The following is a 25,501-nucleotide window of genomic DNA, read 5'->3' as shown; positions in this document are numbered from 1 at the left end:
GGCTGCAGAACACTTGCTTTACTCTGACACAAGTACTGCACGTGGAGTGTGTAAGGTCTCCGGAATATGGAAAAGAGAAGTCTTTCCTGCAGCCTTGTATTGGCAGCTTACCTGCACTCTATGCATCTGACAGGAAAATTGCTGCTGCTGGCTGGCTTTGAGGGGGCTTGGCTGTAACTACTTGCTAGATACAAAGGGAGGCCTCGAAGCAATTACATAGCTAAGTTAATTGAATGAGAAAATACTAAACCACTGGATATTTTTAGAACTTAATGATTGCAAAAATAGCTTAAATTACTTGGAGTGTTTTTTAATTAGGGGTACCAACCATTTAGCACTTTTTGAACAGAGGGCTGTTGATTTTCTGGTTCTTTTTGTATTACGAGCTGTGAGATAATGGCAAGATAAATCTTTGTGGATTTCCTCCTTATATACATATCTACATCAGAGCTGTGAAGTCAGAGGGGGAAGCTGCTATCACAGTACTGGCACAATACCGAGCCCTTCCCCAGAGCTAAATTCTGATGAGAAACTGGGCTTTGGGGATAAGAGTACCACAACAGCAAGATGGCAGAGATGACTGAAGCAGGATCATAAAGTTCATCCCAGCAGTTAAAAAAAAAAAAAAATAAAAGGAGACTCCCTCCCTCCCCCCAGAAGTCTGCAGTCCTAAAGTGCAATTACTTTTGTGCAGTCGTGTCAGGCCAGGGATCAGACTGGATGAAGTTCAAAGCACAAACATCAAACGAGTGCCGTTCGCGATTCAAGGAGGAAGAGGGAAGTAAGGAAAAGAACAACAGTTCTCAGGCATTCAAGTGCATCAAGAAAATAAATGTCCCTTTCTCTCTGAAGAAAAACAACCCCCAGTCTGGTGGAATCCTGGCTTTGTAGTCATGAAAAATAAGTTTTCTTTGCTTCTAGCTGAGAATGTCCCAATATGACACAGTACAAATAAACAACAAAGCAAGAGCTGGGGCGCTGAGATATTTTTCTGCTGCCCTGCTGCTATACAGCCTGATTTTATTCTCCTCTGGTGACTCTTCAGATCTGAGGACTGATGAGGCACACTGAATTAAAGGCATCTGGTAGGAAGTGGCTCTTTTCTCGGGTCGGTCGGGGCTGGAGCCGTCGCTCGGTCTCTGACCATTGTACAGCAGGTACCTGCCCCGGGCATCCTGCTCCATCTTGAAGATTTCGTACTCAGTGTGAGGTAGGCGGATGCCGAGGGCGATGCAGCCGTTCGTGTGGGTGACGTCCTGCTGAACCCCAACCTGCCAGGATCCCTGTGCTCCGCACTCATTCCCATTAAAGACGTTGAGCAGCGAGGCTGTGGATATGTCCATGGGAGTGACCTTCATGTGATTCACTGTGAAAGAGGAAGAGAAGAACTATGAGCAGAGGAAACAAACAAAAGCAAAGCCAACATGAAGATTGGGGCACACCTGTTAAATCAAAATTGTCTCCCCTTGTTCCTTCTTAAATTAATTTTTCACATTACAGGTGTGGTCAGCAAATCTACGAGCATCATTTTTCGTCTTTGACATAAATTGAAATTGCTTTTTGTGCAGAACAACCCCCCTCTAACTCAGTTGAAGAAAACCTGATGGCCACGTATCTCAGCCAGAGATTAAGCAGAGCTTTTCATAAATTCCAGACAATCCTTTACAGATAAAGCCTGGTTGGTTATACTAGGAGATAGGGAAAAGAGGAAACAATAAAACTTTACTCATGTTTTATTACCATCTGTATTGATCCATAAGTGGAGACTTATCACATATTTTTCATCATTTCTTAACGTTTGCTACTCTGTAAACCTAATAAAATACTTCGTTCCGACTGGGAAATTTGGGAAACACCACAGCTGCACTATCATCCTGTACTACCTGTCCTTTTTTGCATGAATTGTAAAATATAGTTGACCTACAAAGAGATGTTTTTCCTCATCTCTAAACATTGGCTGCAGCTTGCAGTATCAAATGTAGAATTGCTGGTGCTTTTTCAGTTCTAATCTGCCAGTATTTCAAAGGAGTTTAAGGAACATAAAGTTTCATTTTCCAGCCAAGTTAAAAAAGTTGGGAAAAGCCAAAATGAATGAGCTTGCAGAAGCTGAATAGAGATTTTTCCTGGTGTGTGTTTGACACTGTATATCAAGAAAAGGGGACCTGAATGGATTGGTGCTGACCAAAACAGAAGCAAATAACCAGCCCTTATGCCTCCCAACATACCAAAATCCCAAATTTTCTTGCAGATCACTTTATAGTAAGATTTGTTGGGAGCTTTTCCCGAGCTTTTATAAACAGCCATTGACTCAATGGCTCTACAGTTTTCATTATTTACTCTAGCTGGTGTAAAAGGTAATTTATAGAAATTGAATCTGAAAGTTTTACCTAAACTGAATTAGTCACCTTGATCTGTAAGGTGAGTTGGCACAGCATAAACCAGAAATGCAAGCAAAAACTGGATTTCACCCCAGGAGCTAGCTGGGACATGCTGCACATGCAGCTCTATAGAGCCAAAATTCTGACAGGCAAGGGTATCTCCCACTCCCTACAAAAATCTCAGATTAGTAAATTATTTCTTCTAGTCAGATGCTTTTCTAAATCAGACCCATGCAAGATGCTTTATTGGTTACTCATGTGGTAATGGAAATAAGGAGAAGAGCCTAGAGAGGGCTTGAGGCTACCACAGGCTCCACTGGGGCTGGTGCCATGGTGGGATGTTGTGTTTTGGAGATGTTTGTTCATGTGAGTGGTTCAGGCCTCTGAGCTCTTTTTAAGCAGGGTGCCATGGGGCTGTTTGCACAGGAAGGCTTCTCAGCTGCAGGAAACCGGGTGGTGTCACCACCGAGAGCTGCTTTCCAAAGTATCCGACGGGTTTGGGTTGGATACATCTTGTCTTTGCTCTGGCAGCTTTAATCAGAGTTGTCTTTAGGGACACCCTTATTTGCTTGAGGGCCCCTTGAGAGAGTATGAAAAAATGCATGCTGCTTCATCTGCCTTCCACAGAAAATTATTTATACTGCTTCAGATCTGAAATGGCTTCCGAAGATGCTTTTTTCTTTCTACTGAGGGAGCCCTAGGATACAGATCTAACCACTTCTCTTAGAGGCTTGAAGTCTGGCCACTGGACTCTACTTAGTAATGTGAAGTCTTATTTTCTTGTGTGTACTTAAAGACCTCTGCCTCAAATGAGTATGGCTTCAGTGGTGTGACATGCCATGCAGCTGTATAGTTTGGCTGGGCATTCACACAATGCCTGCAAACTTCCCAAGAAATGACAAACTCCTGAAAACCCAGAATGAAATCATCATCAACCAAGCTGTTATGAGCAAACTCTGCTCTGGTCCATAACTACCTCCCCCCCACGTTGTATCAAGCCACTCTACCTTTGAACACAAACTCTGTGCCACCCATGACTTTGGACGAGTGGACTCCCCGGCTGTAGCGTCCCTTGGCATAGATGGTGAAGGTGGGGTGCTTGCAGATGGGGTCAGAGTAGTGGTAGTAGTGGCCCTCCCAAGTGTTGTTGTTGTCGTGGAAGATGAAGTGCCGAGTCAGGAAGAGCACCTCTGGGCGCACTTCACAGCGCTGGCTCACCCACTCTCCGTGCAGCCCGATGGTCAGGTCTGCCTTGGGGGGCAGGATGGGTGGGTGGTGCTCGTCCGAGCGGTAGATGATTCTGCACGCGATACACGTGCGGTCGTGGTTCTGAAACAAAGCAGAGAGAAAGCCTCGGTAGGCATTACCTGGGATACAGGGCAATGCATCAGGCCAGCCACTTCATGCTGAAGTGACACCAGCTCCACATTTTAAGGAATGCATTGTCATTTCTGATCTTGTTAGTGGTACCATTTGGTTCTGTATGTGTAAGACTGCACAGCAGAGGAGCATGTAAGAGATTAATTTTCTTGTCTGCATTTATCTGAAATTAACATTTTAGTTCAGGATCTAGAAAAGGCTGATTTAATCCTTCAAATCATACAAGAAGCTGGCAGATAGTGATTTACTATGATAGGGATTTTGCAACGCTTGTGTCAGAAATCAATACATTTGCTGAACTTTTACTTCTCTTTCTTTCAGTTGTTAACTTTAAGTACTGTAGATAAACATGGGTATCATAAGGATTTTCTTCTTTCTGGATGGCACCTTGGGAGAACAGTAACCAATGCTTTTTGAACTCTTTCAGCTTTTCTGAGCCCTAACACAAGTTTGTGCAATGTGTGATATGGCTGGTTGCTGCTGGACACGGTGAAAGCTTTATGGCCCTCTCCAGGAATAGGGTCTGGTACGTGCCGAGTTCCAGGATGGCTCACCACTGTGGGCCATGCAGCAGCCAAGTACCCCCAGCCCCAAATGTGAGTACCTGGGGTGTCTTAAGAGGGGTGTGCAGGCTCCAAGTCTATGGCAGGAGTGAAAGGAATTTGAGGCTGAGGCTCCCACCTCCCGCATGACATAATTTATAGTTACTTTGCACATAGACCATTATTTTACATCCCAGGGACATAGAACAGTGACCATTTCATTGATTTCCCTATTGCTGAAAAGACTTTGGATGACTATCTGGTCTGGGATGGGGAAAATACAACCCCTGTTTAGTATCTGTGAAAGAAATGGGTGTTGTATGTTGATTCTCTGAAGCTACTTACGGTCATTTTATTGAAGAAATTCAAGGCACTAATGAAGACTGTGTGAATGTCACCCCTAAAGTGAGCCGGACCTGAAGGCAGTGAGTGGAGAAATGCGGACTTCATAGCAGCTCACATGGACTTTAAAGTAAGAGCAGTGACTATGAGCATTTATATTACAGAGAGCACTCAGAGAGACCTCAGAAACGAGGGCCGGAAAGGTGTACAAAGAAAAAGTATTTCTATAAATCTCCCAGATGGGTGCATGTTGAGCTTTAGCACTTAACTCGACGCACCTCAGGAAAACACCTCACAGCTTGAACATGGTGGATGTGAGTAACCCCCCAGAGCATCCTCCTCTCTCCAGGAAGTATTGAGGAGTGTCCTTGAGAGATGAAGGCACAAGATATCTGTGCTGGTTGATCTGAACCAGTGCTGGCCAACAGCACTGCCCTGAGGAGGAAAGAGGTTGGACTTGGTGATCTCCCGAGGATCTTTCCACCCCAAAACACCCCAAATGGTCTTCTGGGGACCACATGTCAGCATGCTCTTAAAGTGGATGTAGTCCTTTCCCACTGTGGAGCTTGTTAACTAATTTTAAGATACTCTTTTTCAGCTAAACTCTGCAAGCAGGTGCAAGGTCCATTAGTACCTTAGTGAAATACAAAGAACATTAAATTGAGTAATTTAACTGGAACTGGTGAAGTTAGTGCAGATATATATACAAAAAGTATCTTTCAATTGTAATAGAAATAACACCTATTTTCCCTTGAGATCACCATTGAAAGGATGCCTCCACTGCCTTGCATGGACATCCACAGGGATCCAGGCCAAGGGGTTGCTCTGTGGAAGATGCCAGTGCCTTTTAAATCCACATTTCTGTCCTGCCGTGGGGCAGACTGGCTGTGTTGTTCCCTGAAACGTTAAGGGTACTGATGACAGTAACTTAATGGCTGTGATTGCTCCACTCACATAAAGTGAAGCCAGAAAGCGAGAAAAAGACAGTGCTATAAAACAAAACATAGCTTATATAAGCTGAATCCGTCAATAGGAGAGAATGTCTGCTACAGTCTCTTCTCTATTGAAGTGAATTTGAAAGCTTCTATCATCTCCCAGAGGAGACCCTGGCAGAGCAGTAAATTGATTTTGTTTATATTCACATTTTCCTCCCAGGAGTCCATCCTCCAAAAACAGTTTGTGAGCCAAGGCAATATAACCTGGGAAGCAGTGATTTCTGTTGCCCTTGCTCAAAATCTGAAGAAAACCAAACAGCAACTTGGCCCGTTTTCTTTTTTGGTTACCACTGGCCACCATTACACTCTGAGCAGAGGTGACTCCTTCGGCAAACTCTAGGAAGGTCCTTGTTAACTCTCTGTTACTTGTCTGTAGCTCTCCTGGCTCTTTGACCTCTGTGGTCCTGAACTGCTGTAACTATGTGCAGCCCTTCTCATTCTAAAGGCTTTGTGCCAGCTGTGAAGGTCTGGCCAACCGGGCTGCTAAGGAATGTCCAACCTGACGGTCTTCTAGTCATTGATGGTGTGCTCAGAGCTGAGGTAACCAGGCACTTTTTGCATTGAACTGCGAGTGGGGCAGGGAGAGGTTGGGGTGGAGAGGAAGGAAATATCTCTTTCACAGCAGTGAAACACCAGCTGGCTCTGGCCCCTCACATGGACATACTCAATGCACTGCTTTCCTGAGACCAGCGCTTGAATCTAAGCCCACATAAACCTTTTCTGCTGTGATACTATTTTTCACAGCATTATAAACTGCTTAGTGGGAGAATATGCCGTGTATAAACTCTTCTCAGTGTGATTTTTGCCCAAGTAATGGGCAAGGGAAAGAGCTAGTTCTGTTATGAGGCAATTCGACTTAATTATGGAGTAATTTATGTTTAACAATTGACTGTATATTTCACTCTTGCTTTTTTAGGTCAGCTGCTCTTGGCTCTTAATTACACTATCTGAGGCTTTGCAAATCACTCCCTTTCCACGTGTTTCAGGGAAAGATTATTTTCTAAAAACAGGCGTTCAAAGAAAATAGGGAACAGAGATCGAGGACATTTGAGTCCAAACACGATTAAGAACTCTCTAATAAAAAGTTCATTTGGGCATGACATAAACTAAAAAGCAATAAAACGAGCAGAGGACAGGATGAACATCTGTTCTACGTTTTGATTATCTTAGGTGCACAATGCAGTATTTTTAATAGCGGGGCCTCGCTAGAAGGACTGGGTCCTGAAATGGCTGGAAGATCCCTTCCCATGATGGATGGCTCCTTGCAGCTCTGCAGTGCCAAAGCCATAGTGCCACCATTCCTCACCCTTCCAGGTGTTTTTTAAAGCCAATTTCTGAACTAATCCACAAAGCCACGTGTGCCAAAACAAGCCTGAATCTCTGGCTGAAAACTCAGTTCTTGTAGTTGGGGAGAAAATAGCTTATGATCTAAAAATTCCCACCAACATTATTTCTTATCCCTCTCTCCTGCTGTCTCAGCTGAAGTGGTAATCGAGCCAGAGAGCTCTGGAAGCCAAGCAAAGGGGACTCTTATTAAAAAAAGCAAACAAGGATGAGGTTCTCTCATCTTTTTCCCAATTGCTGTGGATAGTCAGAAACATAAACCCTCCCAGCACAGTTTAATTTCCTCTTAAGTTCGGTGGAATTCTATGGCTGCCTAGGATTAATTGTCTGACATTGGCTATGCCACATGGCATGTGACTGGGTCTGTCCTGTTGTACCCAGCATATCCTTGTTGCAGGGAGATGTGAGATGAGGGACCAGGCGCTGGATTTCCTCAAGCACGGGCTCAGGTTTGAACTGTGTGTGCAGTACAGATCTAACTGGTATCTGGGGATGTTGTAGGGGCCAACAGCCACAAAAGCTGGGGTAGGAAACCCCTACCATGTGAATGCTTATATTACTGTGAGGGGAAGTGCTGAAGAAGAGGGGAGAGAAAAGCCACACTCAGCTATGGTCTTGCACACCTCCTGAGTACCACGTGTCACAGGCAGGACTGGGTGGGACTGGAACGAGCCATGCCTGGTCAGGATGCTTTAAACCTCACCACCCAAAGAAACACAGTACCAGGTGTTAGTGTTAGTAACTAGCGCTCCCAGGATGAGTATAAATGCAAATTCTTGGGAGAACATCAAGGAAATGCTTCCAGCTCAACAAAAAAAGTTGTATGGCTTTGCTTCACACTGCCAAGGAGCCAAGTCCACAGGAAGGGCACATTTATGAATTGCTCAGGATAGTATCACGCTTGCTCCTCCACCACTGTAGATAACTGCAGACCAAGAGAATGCTTTAAAAAACGACCACAAATTCTCTCCAGCACAAAAGTGATAATTTGCAGGCTTTGCATGACCTTGTATGAAGCTGAGTTGACTAATGTGCATTAGGCTGGCTCTGGGGAGTTGACAAGCACGGCTGACACAGTTATAACTCAGCCTGCCAAATGGAATGAAGGATAACAAAGATTTAAAACTTTAATTAAAAATCTTGAAGCAAGTAAAATGCCGGAGAGAGTGGTAACTCCTTTGCAGTGTTGTCAGATGAGTATTTCTTTTGGTGGGGAACAGAGGTGCTGCAAGCAGGAAGGAAGGTGGAGATATGCTCAGATTTATCTGCAAATGCGTACCATATATTTTAAGATATTGAGGAATGGTTTTTATTAACTGTTCTTATGAAGGGAAAGATAGTGAAGGAATCTCAAGGCACTACCATTACACAACTGTCTGATCTATGATGTTGATTCTGTTGCACAACCCTGCATAAAACTGAAATAAAACCAACATGAAATTCGAAAGTCTTCTGGTTGTTCTTTTCTGGTATAAATGACTTTAGCCTGGGCAAAAGACACGAACAAAGAGAAAACCAGACTTCTCAGATGAATGTGCTTGCATGTCATCTATCCCATTAAAAAGATACTAAATATGGTGACACGAATGTCTTATAAAGTATTAACAAAAAATAATTCCTGGAAAACCCGAAGGGACAGCTTCAATGTCCATTTTCAAGAATAAAGTATTCCCAAATAAAGCTGTCTTATTTATTTATTATGCCTTTAAAAAGCATCCTATATAGCCCTCTAAACCATGCAATATTACCAGTGAGTCTTCCTTGCCCTTTTACAAAAGATAAAGCCACTGTGCTTAGATGTCAACCATAAGGAAGGTGTCAGTAGTTTGGATATGCCTGGGGTTATTGTACTAGGCTGAATAGTTAATTTTGATCCCCAGTGCTGCATTTGAGCTGGGACAAGCTTTCACTGCAGCTGCAGAGCAGACCGTGGTAAGTGTAGACGTGGCACCTTCAAAGGCGCAGGGCCACAGCTGAAAGTGCTGCCGAGCCCGGCAAGGGCCAACCTCAGCCAAAAGCTGTTCACTTCTCTCATCTTTGTAGGGCACCACACACACTGTTATTGTTCATCAACCTGGAGTTAACCCATTTGAGCATTCTTCTGAATATTCCTACTTTGCTTCCTCTCATAATTTCCCTAACCAAGAACCTTTTTCAAGTAATAATGGACAAAAGGCACCCTTCAAGTGTTGGCTTAATCTAGAAGTCTAGTAGCACTACTCAGGCAAACAAAGGAGTTTTGTCTACCAAAATTATACTTTTTGGTTGAGATAATGTTTTGCATATTTCTCTGAGGTGCTTCACATGTTTAACATCTATTTATTAACTTATGATTACATTTCCCTGGGAGTTTCACAAGTACATAGCATTCCCCTAGAGATGAAGTCACTGTGTTTCAAAGAGATGAAAGCTCAAATTTTTGAAAAGCACAGAAGACTTTGCACACTTTGTTCTCTCTTGGCTAAGGGAAAACCCAAGCACTGGTCTCCATACATTGAATCTGTATTAGCTCCAAACACCAAGTGCTGTTAGAAGTCAGGTGCCAGAGGTGAATAAAGTTGTAATAGAGAATTGATTCATTAGAGTTACATTTTCAAGGGAAAACAACGAAAGAGTGTGTCCAGCAACTGATTGAGCATGACAAAGAGTGAAGGTTATCTAGCACTTTTTTGGTTTCTTGTGATGTTCCAGACCATGTCAGCCGTATTCCTAAGTAATGATCTAACCAGAATGACCGGTCAGCACAGTCCTGCCCCATCTTTCCCGTTACTCTGTCACATGATAAAATAGCACAAGGAATTCTTTGTTTACAAAGCAATATTGCTGAGGCAATTACATGTGAAGTAAGTCTCCCAGTACTGCTCTTGTACACATTTTCTGTAGTTTAGAGCAGACATTTGTGAAAACATCTTCTGTCCTGCACAGAGAACGAACACAGCATTCAAGCCTTCCTTCATGCTACAAGTCCCTGTATATGTTTGTGATATTACAACCAATCAGGCAGCCTCCTTGGTGTTGTCCTAACAGGGAACATTTTGTGTAATATACGTGATGATGGCCAAGCAGTTCCCCCATCCTGCCTTCCCACCCATGTGCTCTCCCATGCTGGCTGAAGAAGCTTCATGTGTGATAGCTTGAATCGCTTGATAAACTTGCAATGTCAAGAGACATCAAAGATGTTAATCTCCATTCATCAGCCAGTCCTAACTGGTATCTCAAGCCAGGTTAGAAAACAGCCAAGATAAATCTATATAGTGACTTATTCATCATCTGCACTCAAGAACTTCCATGTGTTTTACAGGAGGAATTTTTTTAAGGTATGTTCTTATCTAAGAGAATTCGTAAAGCCTTAAGAGATGACATATTATATGTTTTTTAAAGCTCCCTGATTTTATATGAACACTTAAGATATGGTAATCTGTGAATTTATTCAGATTTGTAGCTCAGCATAAAGCTGTCTGGTTTTTGGACAGCCCTTTTGATTTACCATCCCGTGGTGAAATTGCTGCAGGAATTTGGATAAGGTCCAATTCTATTTGTTTAAAGTCCTGATCATGTGGCTTTGGCATTCCTAACATATCCAGCAATCATTTGCTTTTAATTACCGTTCATTTCAACCACATAAGTAATGAATGAGGCTACCACATCCAACTTACAGGCTGTGTAAACTCTTGGGCTGGGTGGAACTTTCTTCTATATAGAGGCTTCACTATAAATTTAACTCAAAATGTGCATCCTCTTAGCTTATTTTAGGCAGGCCTTTATGAGTCTAAAATATAAATAAATAAAAAGGAAATGAAAAAAGCCTTAAATGAAAGATTCCACACAATACACCTGATTCACTTCAGAAGCAATTTCCTGGCCTCCCCAACCTCTTGGTATGACTGTAGAAACCTTAAAAAAACAAGTTGATTTAACGTTTCTATTTATTCATGGTGTCCAGTTTCCAGAGGAGTCTGTGACTTGTAGTTTTAAACTCAATTTAGCATTTAAACTCATTTTCAGCTGGGTCCCAGTGGAGCAACAATTAGAAAAGGAAAAGAGTTCAAAAAGAAAGGGTTATAACCTTTCAACGGTATGTTTGCCTGGACTTCAAAAAAAAAAAAAAAAGAAAAAAAGCACTTCTGTTAGTATTCTTCCTACATTTGGCAAACAGTAGGTCAGAGGGCCTGTTGAGAACCTGTTGGTATAGAGATCTTCATGCTTAGGTACAAACCAACAAAGCCACATCCTGGAATCTTTCACAGCAGCTGAGGCAAAGGTTCATTTTTTAGGGGTATTGCTATTTATATCATGCTGAAAGCCTAGTATCAGCAGGCCCAGCTTCTCTTAGCTAACCTGTCTCAAGAAACACACCTCTCTTATGCAAAATTTGGTCCCTTAAGTTTGAACACTGTATTTTAGAGCCGCTATATTTTAGAGGGGAAAAAAGGATGCTACAGTAGCAGAACAGATAGGCAGGAAAATCATTACCTGTGTGTCCTAAAATTGCAGCAGGCCAGGACAACAATCTTAATTTTATAAAGCTGGCTGAGCACACATCTGACTGCTCTGACTGTAATGAAATTACTACAAGGTGGAAGCGTAGGCATTTACTATATTATATATCAGCCCAGAATAAGACACCCAGAATAAGACACCTAGATTAGACCAGAAAAAATACTCAGCTACAGTGATTTAAATCAAGATTTTGTCTCTGTTTCAAGTGGTTGGAAAAAGATCTACAGTCTTTTCTAGAACAGACACAATGTAGCTGGTGTCTGACAATTTCTATCTACAGATACCTGCAAGAAAGGGATCTAGTAAAGAACCCTCACTCCCAAATCAGTAAAGTGAAAGTTGATGTGGTTGGTTGAATCAATTCAAGAAAAGCAAAATTTTGAAGAGGATTGTGCCATGGTACATCTGCTGCTGCTGCTGCAACTCTCTGTTTTGGGAAGGTAAGTTTTAAAGAAAACTCAAATTTGTCCTTGGTCACTTGAAGACAGCATAAGAATGACAGAAATTACAGCAGTTTTCATACAGCAAAACAGTTGACTGTGGATTAAAATGATCCCTAGGCCAGGCTACAAAGCAATTAAAGGCAGATCACATAAAGATCTAACCTACTAAAATTTTTTGTTCACAGGAGACAGAAACAAGCCAGGGCAGACAGTTTTGAATGGAAGGGAAAGCCAAGGGTTTTTCATCAAAACTCTCCCTTCTCCTGTTGTGTTTCCTGCCATTGCTGATAAGCTGTAGCTGGTTTTTGAACCATTTGTGATGATGAAAAATGGTGGTAACCCATTAGCTGGAAGTGGCAATGCCCAGCTGGAGCACACCGACGGCAGCAGCACCTGGCAATGTGGTTCCAATTGCTGCCTGCCTTTGAAATGTCACCAGGAAGGATCTATAAACAGCCTTCCTGCTACAGGCCATCAGTGTCTGCTCTTCCTGTTTGAGTTTTACTTTGCTTACTATGGGTTGATCAGTTCCCGATGAAGCTGAGGGCACTTTGAGGCCCCTTTGAAAACTGAATTATCAAATGGAATTAGAGCCCCATTCAAAATTCACCTGTTTTTCATTTCATTAATGTGTGTGCCTATGTTGGGATCCATGACCTGCACAGTCCATCAGTTTTTTTCCCTTCATGCTGACCCATGTGTTTACCTTCCAATTCCTCGTCTCCTCCTCAGGTTATGGATCACCCAACATCCATATGCTGATATTCATATTTCATTTCCTCTCTCCCTGGCCCCCCATGCAGCTATAGAAGCATCCACTGATGCCTGCTCCTCTTCTGCTATCTCAGTTCTAAATGAAACCTTCCTCTCAGCTGCTAGCCTACAGCCATGGTCCCAGCCAACCACTCCTACTTCTGCCCACAAGTCTCTGATTCCATCTTCAGAGTAGCCTTTATTGACTTTAGTTCACCAGATTACTTTTTTTGCATATTTGATGCAGTCACATAAACCACAGTAAAGTTACTGCTCTCACAAAGTAAGTTCTGTGATCATCTGTTAATTAAGGCTGTAATCGACTCCCTGTGTTAGAAGCACACTGGTTACACCAGTGCACTTAGAAGAACTGAGTGATCTGGGCTTTGTCATCAGAACCTTTAAAAGAGGTTAGATGCTAACCCACACACACGTACCTTGGCATTTTGAAGAGGAGGTTGGTAACTAGAGGGCCGATAGTACCTCCTCTGAGTAGCATCAGTGTGAATGTCTCCGAGGAATAGCTCCTCCACAAGGTGGTCTAAATTGTGGTGCAGGTACTGCTTCTCCACACGGATCAGCTGGAGTTCATGCATGGCAAAATTCAGAGCTTTGGTGCATTCACAGCCATTCTCTTCTCTCAGCAAATCATAGCTCACATCCTGCTCCCAGGGACTATCTTCTGGGATAAATCCAGGACACGTCTGGTTCACCAGCTCACTTAATTTTTTGGCTACTGCTTCGTTGTGGCATATGATCTGTATGTTGCGGAGCTGGTAGTCGGCCTCGGTGCCGCCCCGGATGATCCAGGACGCCTGTCGGAGACGTATTTTGCCACGTATGACTAAGGTGTAGATGGGGTTTGTGCAGCGATTGCCACCGTAATAGAACTGATAGGCCTTGAACGTATTGTTGTGGTAGAACCTGTAAGATCTTGTGATGAACTCTGGGCCTGCTCTGACTTCGCAGCTGTGGGAAGAAAGCAAGCGTGGAAACAAAATTTTAGCAAGGTGGCACATCATGTACACTACAAGCAACAAGCCCCACACAGGTCCACAGAGACACCTGGGTGCTACTGTCCCTCCGGCAGGAATGGGAGTAAATAGGAACTAGGCATCTGCGGCCTGCCAATAATCCAACAATTCCCTCTGCTGCTATTAATATACTGCTTCATGGTGATCATATCTAAAGGCTTTATCTTGTAGGCTTAAATGCTTTGAATTGTGTTTTGCTTTTGCCTTTTGTCTAGGGACCACCATGTGACTCAATTCTTTGTTGAAAAGAGTAGCAGCTTATTAAACATCTATTATCTATTGCTCTCTTTTGCATGGTAAATTTAGCAGAATGACTGATAACATCAGAAAGTGAAACGCAGTACGTCCAGGGAACAGCACAAAGAACTGGCTTATAAGCTGCTCTAGAAGCTTCTCAGTGTAACTCCATGAACTCTGGTCTGCTGAGGATATGCAGGATCATGTGCTCAGCTTTTTCACTCAAACATTCAACAGGGGTCGCAGTTAATGCAAACTTCTGACCATTAATGCAAAACTTCTACTTGGCTTGAATTTGGACCATGCAATATTCAGGTTTTGTTGGTTTTTTTCCTCTTTTTTTGACCCCCCCCCTTTTTTTTTCTAAGAGTGTAAATGGCAGTTAAATTCCATTTCCTGTAGAAAGCCCTTCTTTGCCTTTAAACTTGTTCCCCTTGTCACCTCTACGCTGCTTAATATAAACAGAATTGTTAAGGTTGGAAAAGACCTCCAAGACCACTGAGTCCAGCCCTTAACCCAGCATCACAATGTTCACTACCAAACCACATCCCAAGTGCCACATCCGCACACCTTTTGAACACTTCCAGAGATGTTAACTCCACCACTTCCCTGGGCAGCCTATTCCAGTGCCTGACCACCCTTACAGTGAAGAATTTTTTCCTAATATCTAATCTAAACCTCCCCTGGTGTAACTTGAGACCATTTCCTCTCATCCTGAAATACACTCCTTTCTATTAAAAAACCCCCCAGCCTTTCCTACTACAAGTCACTTCCAATGAGCATGTGAATATTGCCTGCTGAGACACAGAAAGCAAAACAATCTCTGAAATACAAGTCATCAGGTATAAAGAGCAAAAGAACTAGTGAAATACAGCTAATAATTTCTTTTGCTAATAAAACCTGTGCTAGACACATGCTCTGAAAACAAGGACCCATTCAATGGATCTAAAGCATGGAGACAGATACAGTACAATGTTGTGTTTGAATGAGCATCCATTTTGGCAGCCTGGTAGGCTCCTTCCTATTCAGAGAGATTTAAAGATATTTCACAGCATGCTGTTTAAAATCCGGACAATAAACTGATTCAACAAGACAGCTTTATGGCATGCTATTTTAATGTACATAATGCTGCTCCTTCTCCTTTTATGCATAGACATACAGAGAGCATCTGGCATTTAGAGCATCACCATATTAAAGAAAATATTTCCCCTGCTGTTGGAAGTGGGAATATTCATCCTTCCCTCTCTGGTTCTTTATCCCCTTCTCTTCCCCATCCCAAGCATCTTTTTTTATCTTTCCTTACCCAGTAGAGACCCAGTGGCCCTCAATATTGGGAGGCATTTGTACAGTGATCCGGGCTCCATTGTGAAGGTGTTTCAGCATATGATGGCACTGTGACTCCTTGAAAGCCCTCCAGGCACTCTTCTCCAAGGACCGAGGGTGGGACCTGCTGTCCGGGTGAAGAAGAGCAGAACCTTCTCCCAGCCCTGTGGTAGAAAGCGTAAATTATACCATGAGACCCTGCTGAGAAGGGCTTCAACGTGCTAAAGGATATTGTGACCATCTTGCATTGAATGACACTTGTTCATATTGTTATGTGTCTGGGCAAATACTGTTTACACTTATTTTCTCATCTGAAGAAAAAATGAAATTATGGAAGCTCTTCCTTTCTGTCACACCACTAATAATCCATTACATAAATTTACTTTACGAAGTAAACTGGGGAAACGAGCTTGAACTGAAGTGTTGAGTTTCCGCACCCAGGAGATGTGGCTCTGAAACTGAATTTTATAGACACCTCTGAAATCTCTGGTCAGGACAATCAAAAACCTGGACTTTCAAACTTTCAGAAAGTTGCATCCAGATCCGGACACAAACTTTGCGGTTTCAGCCCACCTCTAATTTGAATGCTTCTATAATAAACTTGCAAATAAAGCCTACTCTTTAAAGTCAAGGGAAAACAGATATTAAAAGCAAAGCCTCTGCACACAGGAAGCCTCTGTGATGACTGAAGTGGTCAATTAAAGGCAGATTCTTCTATTTTTATTTTAAAGGGGAAAAGGAATTTCAAAAGCTAACTTTATCTCCAGCACACAGTAATTTTGGTTTCTAGTAATGTATACATACAAAATCCACCAGCATGCTCTCTACACAATATTAATTGAACAAAATGAATACATAGCTTCAAAAGGAATGTGCCTTTACTCTTTTAGGCACAGCCTGCTCTTAGATGTGTTGGAAAACACGGATCAAAAGAAAACCCCACATCTGGGGGTTAAAAGGTGACAAACATGAACCTTACATAATGTGTTGGAAACTGTATTACATTGCCAGAAGGAGTATGAGCACCAAAGAGCTAGAAAATGGATATGGGGAGGGGTGAAGGGGCTGCTTGAGTGCCTGGGAAGTTGGGGCAGCCATCTCTGGAAAGGGATGTGTCACTGTAAATGCTCCCAAGGGGCAGGGTGTGGGATTCATCCCGTTTTCTGGTGCCTTCTCAGCTCACTTGGATAAGAAACTGGGCTATTTGGGATCAATCACCAGTGAGAGCCACCCAGCACAGGATCCTATGCTCTATGCCCCAGGCCCCATCTAACACTTGGGCACATGCTTGGGCAGTGTTGCAGCATGGCTACAGCAATTACAAAAAAAAATCAATCACAAAAGTATTATTTGGTGTTAGGTAGACACTTTCTTAAGCCTTTTCCATTTCCTATTGAAAAAAAAAATAAATGGTGTCAGTGATTCATTATGTTGGCTAGGTCTTAGATGTTCTGGAAGAAACTTGGGTAACACCTGGGGAAACGGCACTGCCAAAATTATAAATACATGTCAACCATTAAAAAACAGCAATTCCTAAGCTACACAGAAGCAAGGACTTATCCAGGAGACAGGGTAAAAAATGATCAGAAAGAATACAATAAATACTTTAACCTAAACAGTGCCCACCATTGAACAACACCAGGATTTAATGAGATTAATGAATACAACCTCACAAAATCTTTTCTGGAAAATCTGTTTGCTTTGTTATGTTGCAGCTTACAAACAATTCTTCAATGTGAATGAGAATTTATGGTCTTGCTTTCTATAGGGTAATAAATACTAGGGATACTTTGATATTTGAGCATACTGCCTGAGATGCCCTTACAGAAGCCTGATTTTCAGGGGCTCAGTATTTCTCCCTTTCTGGAAGTCAAGGCTTCTCAAGTATTTCTACATTGCTGAGCAGAGTTACTCCTGTTAGCACTGAACAACTCCCATTCCACAGCCAGAAATGGGATGGCCATGACAGGGTGATGCTCTGCTTGAGCTGACTACATCTTTGGAGAGGGAGGATTTACTAGGTTGGGTCTGTGCTTCATGTCCATGTACAGCCTGCAAGGTACATGGCAGAGCTTGTAGTCACCAGTGCTAACTTTCAACATGGTGCCTCCTGCAGACAAATTATCTCACACTGAAAAAAGACTTTGAAAATTCACATTTCCTTTTGAAGCTGTTAAATATTTGAAATCTGCCCTCATGAGGAGGTTTTGAAATTGTTCAACTTGCTATTTCCAAGGCATATTTATTGTACCAGTTGCTTTTAAGCAGTTGTATTTTGCCTCATTCATGTGATATAATTCATGAACACAGATGCATTTAGAAATGATTTATTCATTTAGACATACTTGGGGATTTAATTTCTTAAAGCGAAAATCCTTTTGTGGGAGGACACCATCTTGTATGTGCACATATCAAAGAAGAAAATGCAGTAACCACATTAGACATTCCCAATTATTCCCTGAAGGAAATAATGAAAAGAAGGAGTTTTTGAAAAGAAGTCAAACTTTATGTGGTATTATACAGTGTCTTTTCCTTGATACAGCTCAAAAGCAACTGTGTCTCAGCCCTCCATGTCACATTAGTGTAGTTCTGTCTGTAACTTGCAAATGACAAACTGCAACCAGGGAAAGCAAGGGAGACTTGCATCGACAGCCCTAGAGGAAAGAGGGTATGTTTGGGACTCTGTCCCTCCAACTGTGACAAAAGAAGGCAAGAACAAATTCAGGCAGTTAAGAGAGGCATGAGAACATAATGAAGGCTGCAGAGACATAGGGAGAAATGTAGAAAACACACGTACAGAATGGTTTGGGTTGGAAGAAACCTTATAAATGATCCAGTTCCACTTCCTCCTGACCATGGGCAGAGACACCTTCCACAGGACCAGCTTCGTCAAGGCCCCATCCAACCTGGCCTTGAACACTTTCAGGGATGAGGCATCCACAACTTTCCTAGGCAACTTGTTCCACTGCCTCATCACTCTCACAGCAAAGATTTTCTTCCTAACATTGAATCTAAACCTGCCTTCTTTCAGTTTAAAGCCGTTCCCCTTGTCCTATCACTACATGCCTTTGTAAAAAGTCCTTCTCCAGGTCTCTTGTAGGACCTCTTCAGGTACTGGAAGGTGCTCTAGGGTCTCCCAAAGCCTTCTCTTCTCTGGGCTGAACAACCCCAGCTCTATCAGCTGTTGCCATAGGACAGGTGCTCCAGCTCTCTGAGCATCTTCGTGGCCTCCTCTGGACTTGCTCCAGCAGGTCCACGTGCTTCTTACACTGGGGACCCTAGAGGTGGACACAGTACTTGAAGTGAGATCTCACCAGAGCAGAGCAGGGGGGCAGAATCCCCTGCCTTGCCCTGCTGGCCACACTGCTTTGGATGCAGCCCAGGACATGGTTGGCTTTCTGGGCTCCAAGTGCACATTGCTGGGTCATGTTGAGCTTCTCATCAACCAACACCTCCAGGTCTTTCTCCTTGGGGCTGCTCTCAATAATGCTAAACAACATCACAGGACCAGAATATCAGAATATGAAATAAAGAAGAGAATTAAGAGACAGCGATGGGACGTTTACCTATGTTTGCCTTGCTGGAGCAAGGAAATAATTAATTTAGTACAAACTTCTTCCTTACAAAGTTGTCATTTCAACACTTTTGTAGTTACATACACCTGAGATATAACTACCATACAAAGGAGATGTAACTTCCTCTTGTACCATCTGCAGGTCAAACACCAAGACCGGTGATACGCTTCCCAAACAGAGCAGTAAATCAAACACCATCTTCCGTGTTTTCCCTTGCAGCCGTGCTCAGAGGCAGTGCAGATTCCCCCTGCTTCACCCTTGGCAGTGCACACGAGGTGTTCTGCAAAACTGAGGTCCTGCAGGGATGATGTCACTTATTTTAAAAGATCCATTTGGCCATGTTAAATGAGACATTGCTGGAAAGGATCAGGGTTAAAACATGCATTCACAAAACTGGGAAAAGAATTTAATGACTCTTTAGAAGCCCACTTTGGAGAGTAGATGCAGTTGCAACATAGTTGGAGCCGTTACTTTCATTCAGAGAGATCCAAGTCTGCTATTCTCACAGCACTGACAGATGGTTGGTTTCAGTATCTCCATAACTGAGTATCTCAGACTCAACTGAGAATATCTCAGACACTCTCTCTGACTGACTTTGAATTTTTGTGTGTTACGAAGGAATATTACCCACTTGTTGAAAAATATAAAACCACCCACTATGTTACTACTCAAAAGTGTGACAGACTTCAAACAAACAAACAAAAGATCTTTGCATGAGACCAATGACAATAATTTTGTGAAGCCTCTGGTTGGTTCTCCCTTTAGCTGCACCACAACCAGAGATCGTATGACTGTATCCCCTACCCCACAGCGTATGTTTTCACAAAGAAGCAAGTCCAAAAGGAAAAGGAAAATTCCAGAATCCACCTGAAATACCAGCTAGCAAAACAAAAGCATCTTATGATGAGCTGATATCCAGCTTCCCTTTCAAAACCAAGCCCTAGCAGTGACACAGCTTTAGCATGAAACGAACTGAATATAGCATAAGAGGTGCTACAGCTCACTGGGGATCCCTGCCCAGACCCTCAGATCTTTGAGGGCCTGTGATCCCAGATCACACCTTACAGGGGCAGGATTCAACATCCATCTGAGTGGGAAAGTGGAGGCCTGTACAGCTGCCATGCCAGGAAGACGTGGCTAAGAGCACGCACCACACCAGACAGAGGGCTTCAGGCTCTCATGTTCACCTATAAACCTGTATCTGATGTGGGAACAACCATTCAAGATAAAAATAATTGTTAAGGGAAGATAGGTTACTTTCAAGTTCTTCAAAGATTTCTGCACATAGCTGCAAGTAAAACACAAATCTTAAAAGGGCAAACTGTTGGCAGCCCGTTACCCAAATGTGTTTCAAAAATGGTTATGACAAAGCTCTCCGCCAACATTTCTGCAAAAAACTGCAAGCCGCTAGAATGAATGTTTTGGTTTTCTGAAAAATAGTATGCAAATACTGTACAATTGCAACAAAGATAATCAGTAGAGCTGTGCTTGAACACAGATAGTTTTAATTTAATTTGCGCCTAAACACCCTGAAATTCTGTTCACAGCTGTGCCAGACTGCTGAAGTATAAGGCAAATAATCTTAAACTGTTTAGATTTTATCAGTTTAATGAATGTCTCCACCAGAATCTAAACCACGGCTTCAAACATGTCCAAGGGTAGCGCTTCAAACCAGTCTCAAAGCTACCAGGTGTTCAGCAGGTTCATCCTTTGCTAGATGGGAGAAGAGATGTTACCTCAAAGTAGGATTCAAACCTGGATTTAGACTGGGATTGCTCAGCAGGAACTGCTTAACATTTTCTTCCCTTTTTAAAATTTTCTAGTGATGTAAATACAGAAGAACAAAATTTTACTATGAAGTAAAACAACCTTGAGTGATAGCATGAGTTCAGAACAAGCAATGGCTTCATCTCTGATGAAGAAACATTTTAACATTCATGCTTTACTCCTGGAGCAACCTCTTTTCAAGTTAGAACTTGTTTGAAACTGGAAAAACCTTACAACAGATAGAGAATAATTGGCTGGATTAACTTTATAGCTCTCCTTATCTGTGCAGTTGCCCTGCACAATTAAATAAATAGACATTTGGATTATGCTCTTTCTTGATGTGGGATAGTGTCAGATAACACCTATGACAGGCTTTTAGTTCCAGTGCAAGCTTACATAATTGCCATGAAGAATATAATGTCCTGTTACCAAGCCACGAGCTGTGTTTACCAGTGTTTTCCCTGCACTTGAAACTTCAAAGAGTCCTCGCAAGACTGGGGCCTAAATTAGCTACTACAAACAAAAGGGTTGGGAAATGAAAGCCGGGTTTTATGGCTAGGGAAGCAGACAGGACAATGACTTCCTTTCACATGTATCTGTTGCCTCTCTTGTGCACACAGAGTTTCCAAGTGCAGCTTTTGAAGAGAGGCAAAATGAATGCTTTAGAGCACAGAAGATCCTGAGGAGGGATCCAAAGATGTTTAGATGGGACAGCTAAACAGTAACTCCCTCAAAGCTGACAGGCCCAGCACAGAGGTCCCCTGCTACCCTACAGCTTGGTCCTTATTCAGTGTCCTATCTTGGAAGAGGTCAGAGAACCAGGTGCCAAGCAGTTACACAGCCCATAACCTCTGCTTAGCTGAAGTTCTTAACTGAGATGGCTGCTGCTACCTGTGCAAGGTGAAATGGCACTGCCCAGAGCGTGGGCTTCTTTATGAAACCCTGAAGGGTTAAAGCCCATCTTCTTTCAGGGCAGTGGGAAGGAGGACACTGACAGGAGTGGGTGCAGCGCTGGATGTCAGTGCAGTTCAATATCAATGGTAGTTTGGTCTTGCCCTCTTTGAAAGAAACATCTGCTCTCTGTCAGAGACATCTGCTTCATCCTGCCTGCACCCACACCTTGGCACTGGGGTTTATTCATGCAGAACTGCCCCCAACTCCCACGGCACTTCTGTCCGGGTGAAGACAGTGCTAAACAAACTCACTACATATAATCCTACCCTCTATCAGCCCTAAATATTCACCTCACTAATGAAGTATTACCCTTGCTTTGAACAGCTGAAGGTATTTGCCTCCAGTGTGGTTTGAGGCCACTTTTGGGTCCCATGGTGTGCCAGCCTACTTTCTCAGACACTGTACAAAGCACAGAAAAACTGTCCTTTCTGTTGATGACATCGACATCTTACCACTGTGCTAGCCCACAGCCGAGCTACAAAGGTGAGTGAAATGGAATTTACACTAACAAAATTGTACATGAAATTTAGTCCATCTTCTAACTCTCCAAATCTTACACTGAGCAGTGTGTCTTCCCATCTTTTTATTGTCTTCCAGATTTTTAAATGCATTATTTAACTGAGGAAACAGATCACATGTGCCTCTAGCACAGAGCACAATATATGTTCATTTTATGGCTATGGGTATTTATATCTCCTGATGCATTCACTTACTATTTTCCTGAAAAAGTTTTGAAATAAAACACTACTATGTAACTAATTTAAGCAACATTGCCAGAGAACTTTTAAAAGCATAAACAGTTTTGCCAGAGGACTTTTAAAAGCATGAACAGTTTTGCTCTGGAAAGCCTATCAGTCTTGTTTTCATCATCTTTATTAGTACCATTTCCATGATGTTATCAACTAATTGTTTTAAAGTTTCTAGCTCATCACTCTAACAGTAGCATAATCAGAAATACACTAAAGTGTTTTTTTAGCATCTGTATTTATTACAAAAAAAAAAAAAAAAGGTTATGTTTACAAAAGAAATTAGCCAAATTTGTTTTGAATCCACTTGAATGTAGTTCTTATGATTCAGGTTTTTTGGAGTTGAATGATCTTAGTATTTGACATCTGAAACTTCTGTGGCTTTTTGTCTAAGCAAAGAAAACAGTGATAATGGACAACTTCCAGCTGCAAACCTTTTTTCCCTTTTTTTTTTTTGTGACACTGTACATGTATAGGTTTTATTTTGATTAATGAAGACCAGTTTTTCCAAATTTCAACTCAGTGACGTTAAAGCAGGCACTTCTTAATGTAATGAAAGCAGAAGCTTTAGCCTTAACAGGACATTTTAACTTGTGTCACAAAGCTTTAAGACCTAAAAATCCTCAACCACCCACCCACACTCACTCACTTTTAACCCTTAAATTGCCATACGCAATAGAAATGCAAAAAGAAAACATGGCATGCTGCAAAGAGGCTTAGCACTCCAATCCCCTGGGATTGCTGGTTATTCTTACACATTAGCAATTCAGGATAGCTGCTGATCAAAGGATGCTTCTATGGGCTTTATGGCATGGAACGAAAAGCTCTAGACCAAGTTAAAGCCAACAGGGTAAATACATTTCCATGAGCTACATTTCAGTGCATTATATGCCACTGACAGAATTTTCAAGTTTGTAAAAGGGCAGTAGTTTCCAAACTTGAAACTCTGATCCAAACTGTACACTGCTGCATTACCAAGATGTTTGTCTTCATATACAAGGCAGCGAGTTGTATCTTTCTACAAGAATTTAGGTTTACGTTATTTAGTGAAATATAACTGCAGATGGAAGAAATGGATGACTTTCCTTCATCATCCTCTTCTGGCAGCTGCTGTTTTGATCTGATCACTGGCCCTGATTTGTTTCCTGCTCCAGCCAGCATTCAGCTCTGCTCTGTAATTCCAAGCAGATGAGCCAGGGAGTCCAACCCTGCAATTACACCTCCTCTCTTTACCCTCTAACTTCAAGTCTCCCATTTCAACTTTTACATCTCAGATCACAGAGTTTAAAGAACACCTCTGGCGTCCTGTCAGGTCTGGCTCAGCTAAGCATGTTTCTACACTCTCCGGATCTCGTAGCTGAGCTGTGAGAAGAGTATAAAACCCCCTCCTGGGGATCAGTCTCCTACTCTTTCTTTCTCAAAACAAAATATACCATCAGAAGCCCATCCTCTTTATTATTTATTAAATACCATAGTGTGTGCTTAGCACTTGTACAAACACAGAGAGAGACAATCCCTGCTTCACAAAATCAACCCCAGAAATAGCTTTGAAATCCTTAACCCCAGCTCACAGATCTCCCACTGAATGCATGTAGGTCACTTGCGTTTTAACAGTTAAAAAAAGTCCTCTTTTTACCACTAAGCTTGGGGTCCTAAGAAATTTAACTGAAGGATGCTGGATGCTACAAAGAAGTTCAGAATTAGGAACACTCTTCAAAATGATGCTGTAACCGAGTAGCTTGAGTCACACTTTCAGGAGGATATCATACCCAGATTTCTCAAATCTGGCTGCCAAATGTTAGACATACCTAAGAAGCTCATTAAATTGTCTCCTTTTCAGAAGTTTCTCTTCAAGAACACTGGCTTTCTGGAAAGATGGGTTATCTATTTAAGGGCCTAAAAATGGATTTACAAGCCGAACTTTTAAGTTTAAATACGCTTTTCTCACTAAAATTTTGCCTACTGTGAAGTTTCAGAGAGATGTCAGTCCAGGGTTAAACTGAGAGACTGTCAAAGCAGGACTGTGTGTAGTAACACCCAGAATCTCTGTGCTCTGCAGCAAAACAGTTTTAGTTGGGCACAAGACCCGGTGCTGCCACCGAAGGCTTCCCAGATAACACATGCACGGCAAAAAACTTTTCCTGAGAAGAGGTGGAACGCGGGCCCCGCAGGGTGTCTCGGCGAAACGCGCCGGAGTTCGGCAGGGCCAGCTCTTGCCCGGAGGCGCGTAAAGAAACTTGGTGTGAGGTGCCCGGACCAACTGCTCCATCCAAGCAGTCCCAGGCTGCAACGCAATCCGCCGAGGCACACTTGGGAGCGGGGCGCTTTCGCCGTGGCTTCACCCACGCCGGCGGCCGCCGCTCCCACGCGTGCTGCGCAGGGGTGTCACTAACACGGGGGTCTGCCCGCTTCCCATCCCCTGTCTGTCCCGGGCAGGCGGGACCCAGTGCCCGCGGCCACGACGGGAGAGCGCATCCCCCCCCGCGCCGCTCTGCCCCCGCCAGAGAGGTTCCGCGGCCCCCTCGCACCCCAGCCGCCTTTCGGGACGCGCCGCGGGCCGAGCCCCGCCGGCAGCCGCGCCGGCCCCGCACTCACCGTGCAGCAGCAGGGCTGGGAACAGGTACCGCATGAGGCTGCCGTACGGGGCGGACATCTCCCCGCCTCGCAGCGCTCCTTGCCCGCTCCTGCGCTCCGGCCGCCGCCGCTCCCGCCGCGCCGCCCGCGCCTCAGCGCCACCGCGGGCAGCCCACGGCCCGGCGCTGGGGGGCAGGCGGCTGGCGGGGCCGGGGGCCCGCGGGCACCTCCGGGGTCGGCGCCGCCGCCGCTCCTCAGGGCTCCCGCCCCGCACGCCGCCGACCCGGCAGGGCTCCGGCTCGGCCGCCGCCGCTCGGTGCCCGAGGATGCCCGCGCCCCCGCCGCGTCCCCACTCGTCTCCGCGCAGCGCGGGGACGGCTCCGCTTCATATTTCCCCTTCCAGCAGGAGGAGGAGGAGTGGTCGGGAGGTGGGGACTTCTCCCGGGGCGGGGAGGGGGCGGCTCCGGGCTGGCGGCAGCGCCGGGCAGCGCTCCCACGGCTGGGGAAGGGGCGCTCGGGACCTGCCGGGCGGATCTGCGGGGCGGGTCTGCGGGGCGGGAGCGGGACAGAGCGGACATCGCGCTGTGTGGGCACCGGGCATCCCGGGGGTTTGC

At 43.8% G+C, this 25,501-nt stretch overlaps 1 protein-coding gene across 1 annotated transcript; it reads right to left on the bottom strand.

The window, feature by feature from the left end:
- Window positions 1-917: 917 nt before the first annotated feature.
- Window positions 918-24,966, bottom strand: APCDD1 (APC down-regulated 1; the record flags this gene model as incomplete). Its single annotated transcript, XM_082282119.1, has 5 exons — window positions 918-1,366; window positions 3,386-3,707; window positions 13,115-13,646; window positions 15,252-15,435; window positions 24,909-24,966. 5 exons carry the CDS (start codon window positions 24,964-24,966, stop codon window positions 918-920), a joined length of 1,545 nt encoding a protein of 514 aa, XP_082138245.1.
- Between the last annotated feature and the right edge of the window lie 535 nt (window positions 24,967-25,501).

This window comes from Coloeus monedula (assembly GCF_965178545.1).
Source record: "Coloeus monedula genome assembly, chromosome: 1".
In the NCBI taxonomy this organism is placed as follows: Eukaryota; Metazoa; Chordata; class Aves; order Passeriformes; family Corvidae; genus Coloeus; species Coloeus monedula.
The sequence above is the reverse complement of the archived record's forward strand: the minus strand, read 5'-3'. Positions and strand labels throughout refer to the sequence as shown.